Raw genomic sequence first — 13,204 nt, 5'->3', positions numbered from 1 at the left:
CTGACAAAGCTGCGAACGCAGACACTAGTTTAACAGGTTTTCAAGCAGTACGCAGCACACAACTCCGCAAAAAGGCTCGCCAAACTCCACCTTCAAGGAGGTAAATCTGTTTTACAGAATCCTTTAGGATGTTTAAAGAGTTTCTCATGATAGCTATCGCTCTAAGAATACATGTAAATGTACAGTGGTTCCCTTGTTTTAGTATGAAGTGTACGTAGGCCGGAAATGTCCGGACACTATGCATGTAGCTAGGTGTGTTTGTCGTTACGCAGCAGTAAGTTGTGAAACAGGGTCAATCCTAACATGTATTAAAAAGGCGTGCAGTACGGTTCAAACGCGTCCTTGTGTTCCCCTGATATAGAATGGCCTAGCAAAAATCGTACTCGCCATACTCAGCTGTTGCAAAACTGTTGTATACATATCGGTAAACAACGATTTCACATTCGTAGGCTACTAACGTTTCAAAATTCGCCATTAAGGTTTGGATACCTTGTTTCACGGTCACGGTATGCTTTCATCAAGTTTTACTTTTACCTAAAGATAAACAATTACTACAAGTGTATTTTGTTTTGCATAGCTTAGGTGTCAGTATTCCACAAGTTGTTTTTGGCATAGGACCGGTAGCGTACAAGAAAGAATGCACTGTCTTTACTTTGACATCGTTCCTGAAATATATCTTACCGTAAGGCATAACAAAGAACAATACAGGTGACTGCACAGAGTACAGGTTACTGGTTTTTAAGGTTAAAAGGTCTGGTACTTCGCAGATAAAACAAGATTATAACTACTACACAGTCCATTTAGAACCAACTTCACAAAGTCCCCTCCCTTTTCAGAACTCGAACTGTGTTCGATCGTGTTTTTGTGATTTCCATAGCCTAAAAACACACTACCCTTCGCTGCACCTTTTACACTGAGGCCAAGGAAAGAACTTCCAGACCATAAAATGTACCTTAAATCCTTGTCTACGATACTACTATAAAATTTCGGAGCGCAGCGCCTGTTACCGAGTCTACAGGAAGTATTTGTAGACCGAAAATGTTGACCAAACTCATTGTGGAAAGTCGCGGTGCCGTCAGCTCAAAATCATACACGACATGGAAGTATACAAGTGTCACAACAGTGTGTCCATTCCTACACACCATTGTGATATTTAAGAAACCACACTCTACATCGAAAAAACTTGAATAATAGCACGGACTAGAAGACATGCCAATTCTGAGAGTTAGTGTTTACCCTTGTTACATGCAGGGTTACGTTTAGGCTGGGAACGCAGACACTAGCTCAACTGGTTTTCCAGCATTCGCAGCACAGCAGAGCACTTCACAACAAAGGTTGGTCGAACTTCATACATGCCAAGGTAAATCTGTTGCAGAATTTATAGAATTCTCATGATAGATATAACACTAAGAACGCATTCCTGCTACCTATACACTACAAAGTGTGTATAGTACGTAGCACGCAACAGCAAATTACAAAACAAACAAAAATCATGTGTGGGGTCGTGTGGCGTAGCGGCAGTGTACGCGACTCGGAACTTAGAGTCCCGGGTTCGAGTCCTGACATGCCACCGATCTTGTGCCCTTGGGAAAGGCACTTTACACGGCTTTCCTCACTTAGCTCAGGTGTAAATGAGTATTGTCCTGTCATGTATTTGTCCCCTGTGTTGGTGGCGGCATTAATATAAGTTGAAAAACTTGAGTGTGCCGTCACCGCGTCTGGTGATTGCATGTTGGAATTAAAAAAAAAAAATTACAAAACTTGGTCGAGTGTGAGTCTCACAATATGTCTTTGTGCCTGCCTGATCGAGTGATCCAGAAAGATCGTACTCGCCGTCCAAATTGCCACAAGATCAGAGCGCATACACAATACGACTGTCGCAAAACGTTCGTATACATGTCGTACAATGACTGCTTACGTATGTCGTGTGTCATATTTCATAATATATTTATTACTACGGACTATCAGTTATGTAGCTAGTCCCTGTGTGTCTTTATTATATTTAAAAAAAATCATAGTTAGGAAACATATGGATTTAAGCTGCCACCAAAAGATCTGCTAGGAGATTAGTAAATCCGTGGGCTGTTTTGGCGCGAAGGTCTGGTTGCGTGCATGAAAGAACGCAGTGTATTTACCCTGGTATTGTCCCTGAAGTATGAGTAGCCGTAAGGCATGACAAACAACAGTACAGGTGACTGCACACGGTGTACAGGTGCCCGATTTTAACCAACGTTATGTGGTAGGAAACAAGGTGGAGGGACTTCAGTGAAAAGAACTACATAAAACTAACAGGGACTTCAGTGAAAAGAACTACATAAAAACTCAGAGCTAAGTTACTGACAACAATACTCTACCTCTACATGTATATTCTTCTATTATAAAGCGACGGTGAATACGTACATTTTCAGATATAATTAAGTACGTTGTGTCCTCATAGGTGACATTTGTCTATGCCCCAAAATGTATCTACTACCTGAACTGCCTTTTTGTTCACCCATTCACACTATGCAACGATACTTCCCTCATTCGAGAATTTGTCGATTTATACAATGCATTTGAATAGGTAACGGTAAATCGAGGATTACGTTTTATTTTGGAAAAAAAAAGATGGTTACATGTTCATATACTTGTATTTCTTAATGTCTTATTTAATGGTTGATTTTATTTGTTTGGAAATTCAATGTTACTAAAGTTGATTTCTGCCTTTTTTTCTATTTTTAATTATTTTCATTGCATAGATCGTGCCAAAAAAAGTAAATCCCTAAATTAGGCAACGTTTTCAAAAGTTAATTTTGGACAGGGTAAATATAAACAAGTCTATGTTATACGCTACATAGAAGCTCTGTTGTTTTTTGTGTATGTAAAACTTGCATCAACGCTATTTTAACTATTGAACGATTTTACATAATACAACTTCAGAATTATATTTTTTACATGCATTTCTATATCATATTCAAATAATAGCTTCTTAAAAACCCTACCTAACTGTTAGGGTATGAAACAACACAGGACACTTAACGAAGAAAAAATCCGAAAGCCTTAGAGAATTGGGTAAACATAGACATGGTTAAATGCTACTTGCATAGACAGATCAAATGTCAGGTAGTACCTGAATACAGGGATCAAGTTGAATTAGCATTATAGGCATGCAAAGAGGACCATACTCAGTGGCACTTTGAAAATTGTAGAACTTAAGGCTGACCTTTGAAAGTGAAAGGACAACATTCCAAATATGTGACTCACGCGTTGACACTTAAACATGGGTGGGCATCTGAAAAAGACTCTTTGAGTAAACTTATAGCTTTTTATCACTTTTTGAACGTGCCCCTTTTCCGTAAAGATTTATCTTAAACCATTATGTAGCATTTCCCCTAAAACCATAATTATCTAGCTTTTGTTGGAGCCCTCAAAATCCTATCTCACTGCATAAGGAATGCATGTTCCATATTCTATTTCAACGTTTGGTTTGGCCATGAAATCCACAAATTGCAGTTCCCCCACCCTACCCATTAGTCCTTGTCTGAACTTACATCAATTTACAGTAGTATAGTCTACTGCCAATTGAATGCAATTAATGAAGGAATAACATTGGCTTAGCTCTCGACCCTCTGACCATCTGAAATTGTCCAATTCATAAAACATAAGACATAGGTTTTGATTTCGAGCTACATGTAGTCACGCATTTCTTTTCTGTGTACAAATAAAGTCATTGTGAAATGGAATAGGTTTAGGCAAAACGTCAATTGTGGAATGGCCTTATAAAATCTTCATCTTTCTTTAAAAACTGCGCTAGTAATGAAAAACAGTAGGCACTTTAGGTGACGATTGGTAAATGAAGAAGCAACTTATGCATCTGTTTTTTTTTTAAATAATTCAAGCCACAACAAAAATTGTTATGGATGGCATTAGCGCGCATTGATTTTCGCCTGATTGTGTAGAAAAAAAAACACATATTGTTAGTCTACAGTCTAAGGTGTTTCATCACGTATGAATAATATTTTCTACATTATTCCCTACAATCTACAAGGACAGGAGATGCTATCAAATTGCAAATGTATAACATAATGGTTGTGATATCATGTTTTGTCGCATAAATTCTTCTTTAACAACTGAAGGCTTATAATCTCAATACTTGAAAATGTAGTAATCTTTTTTTTTGGGGGGGGGGCTTGTTTATTTGCCCTATTGCATTAAATCTGGACTCTAAACGAAGATTGATAACTTATTTGTTGATATTGTAAATATTGTTAAGCCAATTTTACTCACTTATTTACTTGTCTATATGTTAACTGTGAAATACTCACTTGTTTATTACCTTCGCCAAGAAGGTTATGTTTTCAGGGGCGTTCGTGTATGTGTGTGTTTGTGTGTGTGTGTGTGTGTGTGTGTGTCTGTCTGTAAACACGATAACTTGAGAAGGCCTTGATGGATTGTCTTGATACTTGGTAGGTGGGTAGGTCTTGATGAGACCTCAAAATGATTAGATTTTGGACCCCCTAGCGGCTTATTATGGTACTGCAGCTGAACTTCCGGTTTTCATATCTCATGATCTAGACATGCTATGGTGATGAAATTTAGATGGTAGGTAGCTCTTGTGCTGGGAAAGAAGTGACGTGAGTTTAGGCCGCCTAGCGGCTTGCTCTGGAACTGCAGGGATAAATTCTTGAAAATATTCTAAAGGGGATAACTTAAGAACCGGTTGACGGGCCGCTGTGATTTTTGGTATGTAGGTAGCTTATGTGATGCTTAATATAATGATGTGACAATTATGCAAATATGGATGAAATTTGCATAATTTATGGAGAAATTCTATAAATCAGCTGCATTCCATGATAGGACAATTGAAGCTTGTGACATTGGTAATTGACAATGAGAGAAACACAGGAAGATATTGATTATGTTAATAATGACTTAATTTGCATAATTAGTGAGAAAATTTTATAATTATGTAATGATAACTGCCTGGAATTCCATACTTGTGGTATTTGAAAGTTAAATTGAGGTGAACATCATTAAACATAATTTATTCAAATCAGGACCTCATTTGCATAATTTATTAGGAAATGCTAGAATGCATTCTTTGTTAATATAAGACTGTCTTTTGGTTGAGATTATGATAAAATGATATAATTCATGAAAATTAGGTTCCTATTTCTTAAATCAGGGGGGAATAATCTAATCTAAACTTTGTCAGTCATAAAGATTAACATCATTTGGCGAAGGTATGGGATCGGGGAACTCTAGGTTGTCTATATATCCACAATATTTGTTTCTCTGTTTTTAAACACTAGCATACAATTCAGCGCTACTTACTTAGTTGTGCTGCCACATTCTAGAGATTATACTCATCGATCGATCAATAAACAATTATTATATATATATACTATATATTTATATGTAACCCCTACAATTTACTTGCTGTGGCCACAATGATAATTTAATTATAATTATAAAGACTTGTAAATAGTACGTCATGGGAATTGCATAAAAGCTGAATACACAGTACCAATATAGGTGCGTACTGTGAAGTTTGGGATTCAATGGCAAATTATAAGGAAACGGAGATTGGCGCTGCCAAATTTTTAAAGCATGCCATTTGCGAAAGAAATATTTTGATACGAGGCAGCACAAAGTCGAGGCTCATTGCTGTCCCCTCGCGCGTTTTTGCGTTTTGCGCAGATATCCGGGCAAAAAGTACAGGGACAGGATTTTCGATCACCAACAGGCCGAGACAAGGTTGGATTAAACAAGTGAGTAAATTACAAAGCATTTTGGTCTTTCTTTCTCACCAAGAGATGTTATATGATTTGCAAATATTCAACCGATGCAATCTGAAATGAGAAAAAATGTCAAGTTAATTTGGTTTAAAAATGACGTCAGACAGCTCCTCAAGATTGTGACATTTGAAAGCAAATGCGGCATATCTCCCTCAGTCAATTCCAACTGATTTGCTTATACAGTGCTCAAAGCTAGCATGTAAATGCTGCGAAAACATAACAAGACTGTGTAGTTTAATTGGAAATGAAACAGACCGTATCGCCTGATATACATCGCATTTCATATCAACCTAAGCAGCCGATAGCCTAGTGGGGTGTTCAATGCAAATGACTACATTTGTATATTGAAGGATAAGCTAGGAGTTAAAAATGGCGGGAATATAAAAATGTTTTTGAACATCCCCCCCCCCCAAAAAAAACAAATTAGATCATGGCACAGAATTAAAGGTGGTCCAATGGCCACTGACCAATAAGATGTAGGCTGGGACAACCAAAAAGACATTTTTGGACATTTTTGGGACAGTAGAAAAATGATCAACATTAGAATGTCAGCCCTTCTTTTCTTTAGCAGGTACACGTCCCGGCTTTTGGATCCGGAAAAATCCACCATATTTCCTTTCTATACTGCAAATATAGTGCGCCTGGGAATGAACATTAGCAACATTACGTTCACTTCAAGTTGAAGTCATAAATTTGAAATTTATTTTGGGACAGTGCTGGGGCAATAGGAAGAAAAGTAAATTTCGAGGCCTGTAGATGAGTCACAAATTATCATATTTACCAAAAAGCTATGGGGATACATTTCCTGTTCATGAGTCTGAATAAAGCACGTTACTGGATACAGCAGTCGGCTTGTGGGTGGTACCGGTTGTCGCGGGATTAAAACGCGCATCTTGTCAGCAAACTTCCCACTAAAAAGCAGTGTAACAACAAACGCACGGGCTAGGGGACAGCATAGCCTACATGTGTTAGGCCACACCAAGTAAATTTTATGGATGACGTCCTTTGGAGACCCTAAATCTAATGCGAGAGGGCGAAAAAAAACAAGAAGAGCCCAAAAAAACAAGATGCCTAGATTAGAAATATACTAAGAGACGACAAATTGTTAGGACACAAATTGAATGAGGTGACACAGTGTAACAAGCAAGAAGTCTTTCATTCATCATCAAAACAGCAATAAATCAGGTGGAACAGCAGTTGTCGTCCTGTCCTGTTTCTTTCATCACATTTTTGCAGGCCTGCAGAAACAATGGACAAAATTGCGGCACTGTTATGACTCTTTGGTCATAGTTACAGGGAGTGGAATTTCTTTTTTTTTCTAGGAACAGGCCAAAATCAATGCGCGCGCGGACGTCATCCATAAAATTTACTTGGTGTGGCCTTACACAATAACTTCCTGGGCTTCGACCCGTTTTTTCAGAAAGGTAGTTTTAACTTATAGAATCCGCATCTACCATATCTACATCTGCAATGCTGGTTTTAATTGTCGGACGAAAGCGAATCCTTTGGGATCATGAGGGAGATATGCTATGCTATCATGCAAAACTTTCCTCATTCATGATGCCTTCTATTTCAAATTTATAATACCGAAAAGTATTGCAACGTATGGTAGCGTAAACACAGTATTACTTTAAAGCTATTGCTAATATATTACAGTATAACAGTTCTAAGAATTTAGAATTCTTATTGCATTTCTTTTCTTATGGATAATAACCATATGCTTGTACTAATCTTCCATTCATTTAGAATGGACAATGTCCCCCCTTTAAATGTTACATTGAAGAAAACAACTTTGAATTGACTATGATTAAAAGTAATCAATAGATTGATCTTGTTTTCAGTCATAAACCATGTCAATCCCTACTGAACAACCAGAAGAAATTTCTCTCCATGAAACAGACATCGGTGCCTTGGATAAAAATACAGGTAATTTATTTTACTTTTGCACAATATTATGTAAAATATACCTGGTGCACTTTCGTTGTTGTTTTTGTTTTGACAAAATTTATAGAATACCTTTTCATGCGTTTTTTTTTCTTTTCTAAAAGGTCGTCGGGCGGATTTTGCATCGAAAAAGACATCGACATCCCGTACCGGAGGATGGAAAATTGCAACAATCGTTCTGAGTGTTCTGTTTTTTCTGCTCCTTGGCGGGCTCATTGCAATCATAGGTTGGTTTTTGCTTTTATCCTGCTAGAATCCAACTATTTTGTACATCGTTTAATTACGTTTGCAAATCATTGTTTAGCCAGTTTCTTTACAAACAACTAGTGTTTCACCAAATTAAGTTTCAGTGACCGTCTGGCACTTTTCCTAAGGGTGATACTTACTGGTTATTAAACCGACTATCGCACTACAGGTAGATTTCGCTGCAGGTGAATTGGAACGATTCTTTTCCAAACCTGACCCCTTTTTCTCATTGTTTATGACTGGAGAATACTATCTGTCCCCTTTAATAATTCAGCGAGAAAATTTGTAGCTCTGTCTGTCTATCATCCATAAGGACAATCAGAATTGCTGCAGGTTGTATGCAGGTTGCCTGCCTTTAGATTAGTTCCCTGTGCAGGCCTCCGGGCGGGTGGAAGTTTTGATACTAAGTTTTCTAGAATTTTTAACGCATTATTTTGTCAGCCATCTTACAACCAGCCGCTCAGAGAAGGATTGTAGTGCAGACACCACATTTGCGTTGCGCAGTAGAGTGGGTGTAGTGCCTAGTTGATACCTTTAAAAATCCTTTTTTTTTCTCTTGAAAGTTTTGGTCCATTTTTGAGATTTTTGGGCTGGAAGGCACAGGTAGGGTCTAAACGTTCGTACTTTGGTCAGGTTTAGTGGGTGTAATGACAGATGTGAGTGGTTAGGTCTTGTCTGGCCAGGCGGATGGATACCATGACAAATTAGGTCAGAGTTGAGGTTTTGTTACTATCATCAGCTGTGGTGGCGGGAATTTGAGATGGTCGACCCCCTGTTTCCTTTCTATTTTGGGGAATTAGACCCTTGTGGCTACCTGGTGCAGAAAAAAATGAGATTGAAGTATGGGCAAGTACTTTCATGACGACTTCTAATAGTGTATTTAAGCATGTGTTCCTATGGCCAGACCTAATAGTACTGTCTGCCCTGTACCTGCCACTCTGGGCGGCTGGTTGTGGGATGGCCGCCAAAAGAATCCGTTGAAAGTTGTACAAAATGCAGTATAATAACTTCCTCCAGCCAAAAAGGCCTGTACGGGAGGCTACCTTTCGATTTCGTACATGGATATAATTTTGTTTCAAACTTTAGTTATTTTCGTCATCGGCCGTGCCGGCAAAGCTGACAATGGTGGATCCACGGACGTCCCCACCGACGCTACTGATACCGAGACCGTGCCTGGTACGCCGGCAGTTACATCATCACTGCCGTCAACAACACCGTTGCCATCACACCCATCTACCCTACCTCCGACAGGTAAATAACTGACCTACTGTATACACAACCACCCTTTATCGAGAACCATGCCTAGGTATCATTTAGGACGTGCCACGTCCTAAATGATACCTAGGCAACGTGCCAGAAGCATACCTTGGGCAAATCTACGTGTAAAAGTGGAAACTTCAAAAAACATGCCTGATCCTTGCCTAATTCTGAGGTCACAATTCACACACGGGGTCCGCCCGGGCAGATTTTGGGAACGAAAGTTACGATATAACATATAAAAAAACACAGAAAAGTTTTTCATTAATAATCATGGGCACTATTTCTGTATATTATTCATATAAATTGGTAATTTTTTCGTTCATACAAACATGAAATGTGGCCTAAGGCTTAGGATAAGGCATAGAACTAAATAAGGACGGTTCTGGATACGTTTTTTTTTCTCTGAATCTCTTTTACCCGGAAATGACTAGACTTTATGGAAATCAAATGGACTACACTCGATGGCGTCTTTTCTGACATAATATGAGGTCCACTTGCCCCAATTCTACTTTTCTGCAGCAACCAATTGAAACCTTCCGTAGACTACAAAAAATTACAACACAGTGGATGGTTATGATCGCCGTGTTGGCGTCCCCAGTTTCCATTTCAATCAACCTTAACTAAACGGGCTGTTTTATTGACGATTTTTAAAAATAATTTTCAAACAGTTCCTTCTTTGAATCATATACCTTATTTTTATGGGCTTTTTCAAAGAAAAAATAAATTTCTAGATGTCTTATAATTGATATGAATCTTCATTGCATGTTCTTGCATAGATGGGCTAAATGTACAAGAGAAAATGCAGTATGCAAAACATGAGTATTACATGCTGGAACGCTATATTCTAATGCTAATTGCTAGGAATTTATACATTATAACAATACTATATACTACCTATCATAGTTAGGACTATGATTCACCATATTGCTTTGCCGGCCGATATATTATGTTGGTGTCCCTCTAATGTCCCGTGTCCCTCTAATGTCCCGTGTCCCTATAATGTCCCGTGTCCCTATAATGCCCCGTGTCCCTATAATGTCCCGTGTCCCTATAATGTCAAGTGTAAAACTTTTGTTATATGAAGAACTTTATTGCACGACAATTGCACATGATACAATGTATGGCAAACTACAATTTATGAGTAACAACAAGAAGATAGAACTTATGTCGAATGAAACCTAATATATCTATATCATAATTATTCAAATAATAAGGGATAACACAAGTCTTTGATAAAGGACAGACAACACTTAAGCTCCTGTTCTGTATAACAGGAGCTTTCAGACTAATTTGCATCATCTTGTCTTGACTTGTCTGACTTTTGTTCCTTTTTCGACTTCCAAAAATTTGTCTTCACCTTATTTGCATATCAATCAACAGGTTTTGCTTATAAACCTGCTTTCACCTCTGGTCTCTCAGTCACTGACGAAAGCTAGTGGATACTAGCTGAAACGTCTGACGTTTTCAAAATCATATCCAGTTGCTTGAGTAACTGTTTTTTGGCGTATCTTTGATAAAGTGTTACAATCGAGTGGGCTAATCACAAGTTTCGGTATTTTTTCTAATAACAAAGCATTCCTTTATATATCTACCTATTTTTGCGTTGTGGGGACCTTTACATGTAAAGATATACTATATCAACACTATCCCAAACGTGGCTTAGTTTGTACCCCCCCTCGTCCCGGTTCATTACAGGGGTTGACTACAAACTAAGCCACGTTTGGGATAGTGTTCTCGCCGCAAAAGCGCCACCTACATCGGCTACATATAGCGGCGAGATGCAGTACTCCAGTCAGAAGCTCTGAAGAAGGTGTCTGACAGACACCGAAACGTCAGCGAGGTGAGACTCTTTGGTTGTGTAAAAAGAATTCCCATATCTCAACAGTTTAACTATGTAAGGCATATGATGCATGTTTGTTTTTACTTTAGTACTACCAGGGCAGCCCGTTCCTCTGCGCATTCCTGCAGGAGAGTTGGGTTTTTACTCCATGGACCTGTCAGCCCGATTAGAGGTGTCCATGGAGCTGGACACCCCGGGTGACGTGCCTGCTCATGTCGCTGTGTACGGCTGTCAGGGCTGCAGACCGACACATGTCATGTACGATGTCGTACAGACCTCATCAGCAAGGTCAGATTTACCCTTTTTTTGGAACTTTACTGCAATTTACAATATTTATAACGGGTACAATGTGTGGCAACATATACATACTTAGCCGGCAATGCCAAACACCTTTTAAGGGAAGGGATTGCTCACAAAGTAATGCTAACAATATCTAACATTTCTAAGAGGTGACATTTCTAACTGTTCTAAGAAGCTCATCTAGTTTCATATATAACAATAAAGATACAAATTATAATACTAATGTTACTCTGTTGATAGTAATATAATATTGTGTCAAGGATGTATTACATCTCTCGTTTTGTCATCGCATTGTGTATAAATTGGCCTACATACGATGAACTTTAGATTAATCTAGGTACAGTTAAAAGAAATGGAATGAAGTACCTATATATATATGAACTATGGAATTTTGAAATACTGTTAATTAATATGTCTATTCATAGCGTATTAATGTTTTCAGCTTACACCAGAATTTAAAATATGAAAATATATATTTCCACATAAAAAGCTACGTTGCAATGTGTAATTTCGTTGTTAACTGTAAATACATTTTGGATCGTTATGGAGAGCACATGACGCCTTTGAAATTTTAATGTGTTTAATATTTCATAGACCTAAAGCAAGAAATGACGATGACATGGAATTCTCTATGACATGATAATTATGTATCAATATAATAAGACTAGGTGTTTAACATTAGCCATATCTTCTTGTATATTATTTATAATGATGACGCTAACAAACAGTTACAAGGTTACAAAAAACGTCTTTATTTTAAAAAAAGTGTACATTGTATGCTAATCTTCTTATTGAAACTACTGCATAATCACGCATAACTGGAAACTTTTATTATAGTAACGTTGAGCGGCAGAAACGGGCCACAATCACCATCGACTTCCCAGGTTTGACGTTTGAAGGGAGCTGGATCTTTGCCGTCTATAACGGAGCTGGTCAAACATTGGAAGGAACGATCTCCTTCGTCACAACAGGTACAGTCAACTCTTGTACTGCTTTTAGTGATCTCTAGGTTACGTGTACTTTACTGGAAAAATAGTTAAGACATTCTAATTTATCATTTGTGTTCAGTTTGGTTCAGATGTATTTTAAATTACCTTGCATGTATATTTAACAATGTCAAATAAAAGAAGTAGTTTTTTTACAGTCACTGCTATCCATTAACGTCATAAATAACAAAACGAAATTGTGTTAGATACTTCTATTGATTTATTTGATTAAATTATTTTGTTGTTTTTTATTGATAATATTTGCGAGCAGAAGCTTCTTGTCCAAATGACTGTTCCAACCATGGTGAATGCGTGGACGGAACCTGTGCATGCTTGGCAAGCTGGGCCGGAGATGACTGTTCCTTAGGTCAGTACATCTATTTGTCGACAGCCCTATTTTCTTTGGTACCACTTATTTGCATGTTGCCCATGGCTCTATAATATTTTTTTGGCGAAGAATGCATGTACTAACAACGAATGCACTAAGGTGGAAAATCTATGTCGAGATTGCATTTTACCTACATTTCCTGTAATAAAATATGCATGGAAATGAGTAATCGATGCTAGGAACGGATGCTAATTGTTTAAAAAAAATCCCATACAGAGCTGTGTGACCCTGCCGACTGTAATGGAAACGGGGCATGTGTCTCTGGTTCCTGCAGATGTTTTAACGGATGGCAAGGCAGCGGTTGTAACACAGGTAGTCGTTACTTCGCAGCAGTAATGAAACTTTGGTAACTAACGGTTGTTAACATTTTATTTCCGCTGGTGAGTTTAGGAAAATTGCCAAACGTCATTATCCAGACAATTAAAGAAACTGGTCAAATATTTCTTTAAACACCAGGATATTT

At 38.0% G+C, this 13,204-nt stretch overlaps 2 protein-coding genes and 1 long non-coding RNA gene across 4 annotated transcripts in view; all 3 read left to right on the top strand.

The window, feature by feature from the left end:
* Positions 1-3: 3 nt before the first annotated feature.
* LOC109475363 overlaps positions 4-13,204 on the top strand; it is a 65,087-nt gene continuing 51,886 nt past the window's right edge. The window contains exons 1-2 of the mRNA XM_019775973.1: positions 4-100; positions 1,252-1,360. Of these exons, the coding sequence (XP_019631532.1) occupies positions 1,353-1,360 (8 nt within the window). The 5' untranslated portion in view covers positions 4-100; positions 1,252-1,352. The remainder of the gene's footprint in view (positions 101-1,251; positions 1,361-13,204) is intronic.
* On the top strand, positions 7,617-9,212 carry LOC109475368. The gene is made up of 3 exons (XR_002140533.1): positions 7,617-7,703; positions 7,826-7,948; positions 9,054-9,212. It is a non-coding gene; the product is annotated as an uncharacterized LOC109475368 (long non-coding RNA).
* The window catches only part of LOC109475367 (teneurin-3-like), a 43,790-nt gene continuing 41,762 nt past the window's right edge, over positions 11,177-13,204 (top strand). For both annotated transcript variants that reach the window (XM_019775976.1, XM_019775975.1), the window contains exons 1-4: positions 11,177-11,355; positions 12,205-12,338; positions 12,625-12,720; positions 12,958-13,053. In XM_019775976.1, coding sequence (XP_019631535.1) covers positions 11,216-11,355; positions 12,205-12,338; positions 12,625-12,720; positions 12,958-13,053 — 466 coding nt within the window. In that variant the 5' untranslated portion in view covers positions 11,177-11,215. The remainder of the gene's footprint in view (positions 11,356-12,204; positions 12,339-12,624; positions 12,721-12,957; positions 13,054-13,204) is intronic.

This window comes from Branchiostoma belcheri, unplaced genomic scaffold, assembly GCF_001625305.1.
Source record: "Branchiostoma belcheri isolate BF01 breed outbred unplaced genomic scaffold, Haploidv18h27 scaffold335, whole genome shotgun sequence".
Taxonomy (NCBI): Eukaryota; Metazoa; Chordata; class Leptocardii; order Amphioxiformes; family Branchiostomatidae; genus Branchiostoma; species Branchiostoma belcheri.
The sequence above is the reverse complement of the archived record's forward strand: the minus strand, read 5'-3'. Positions and strand labels throughout refer to the sequence as shown.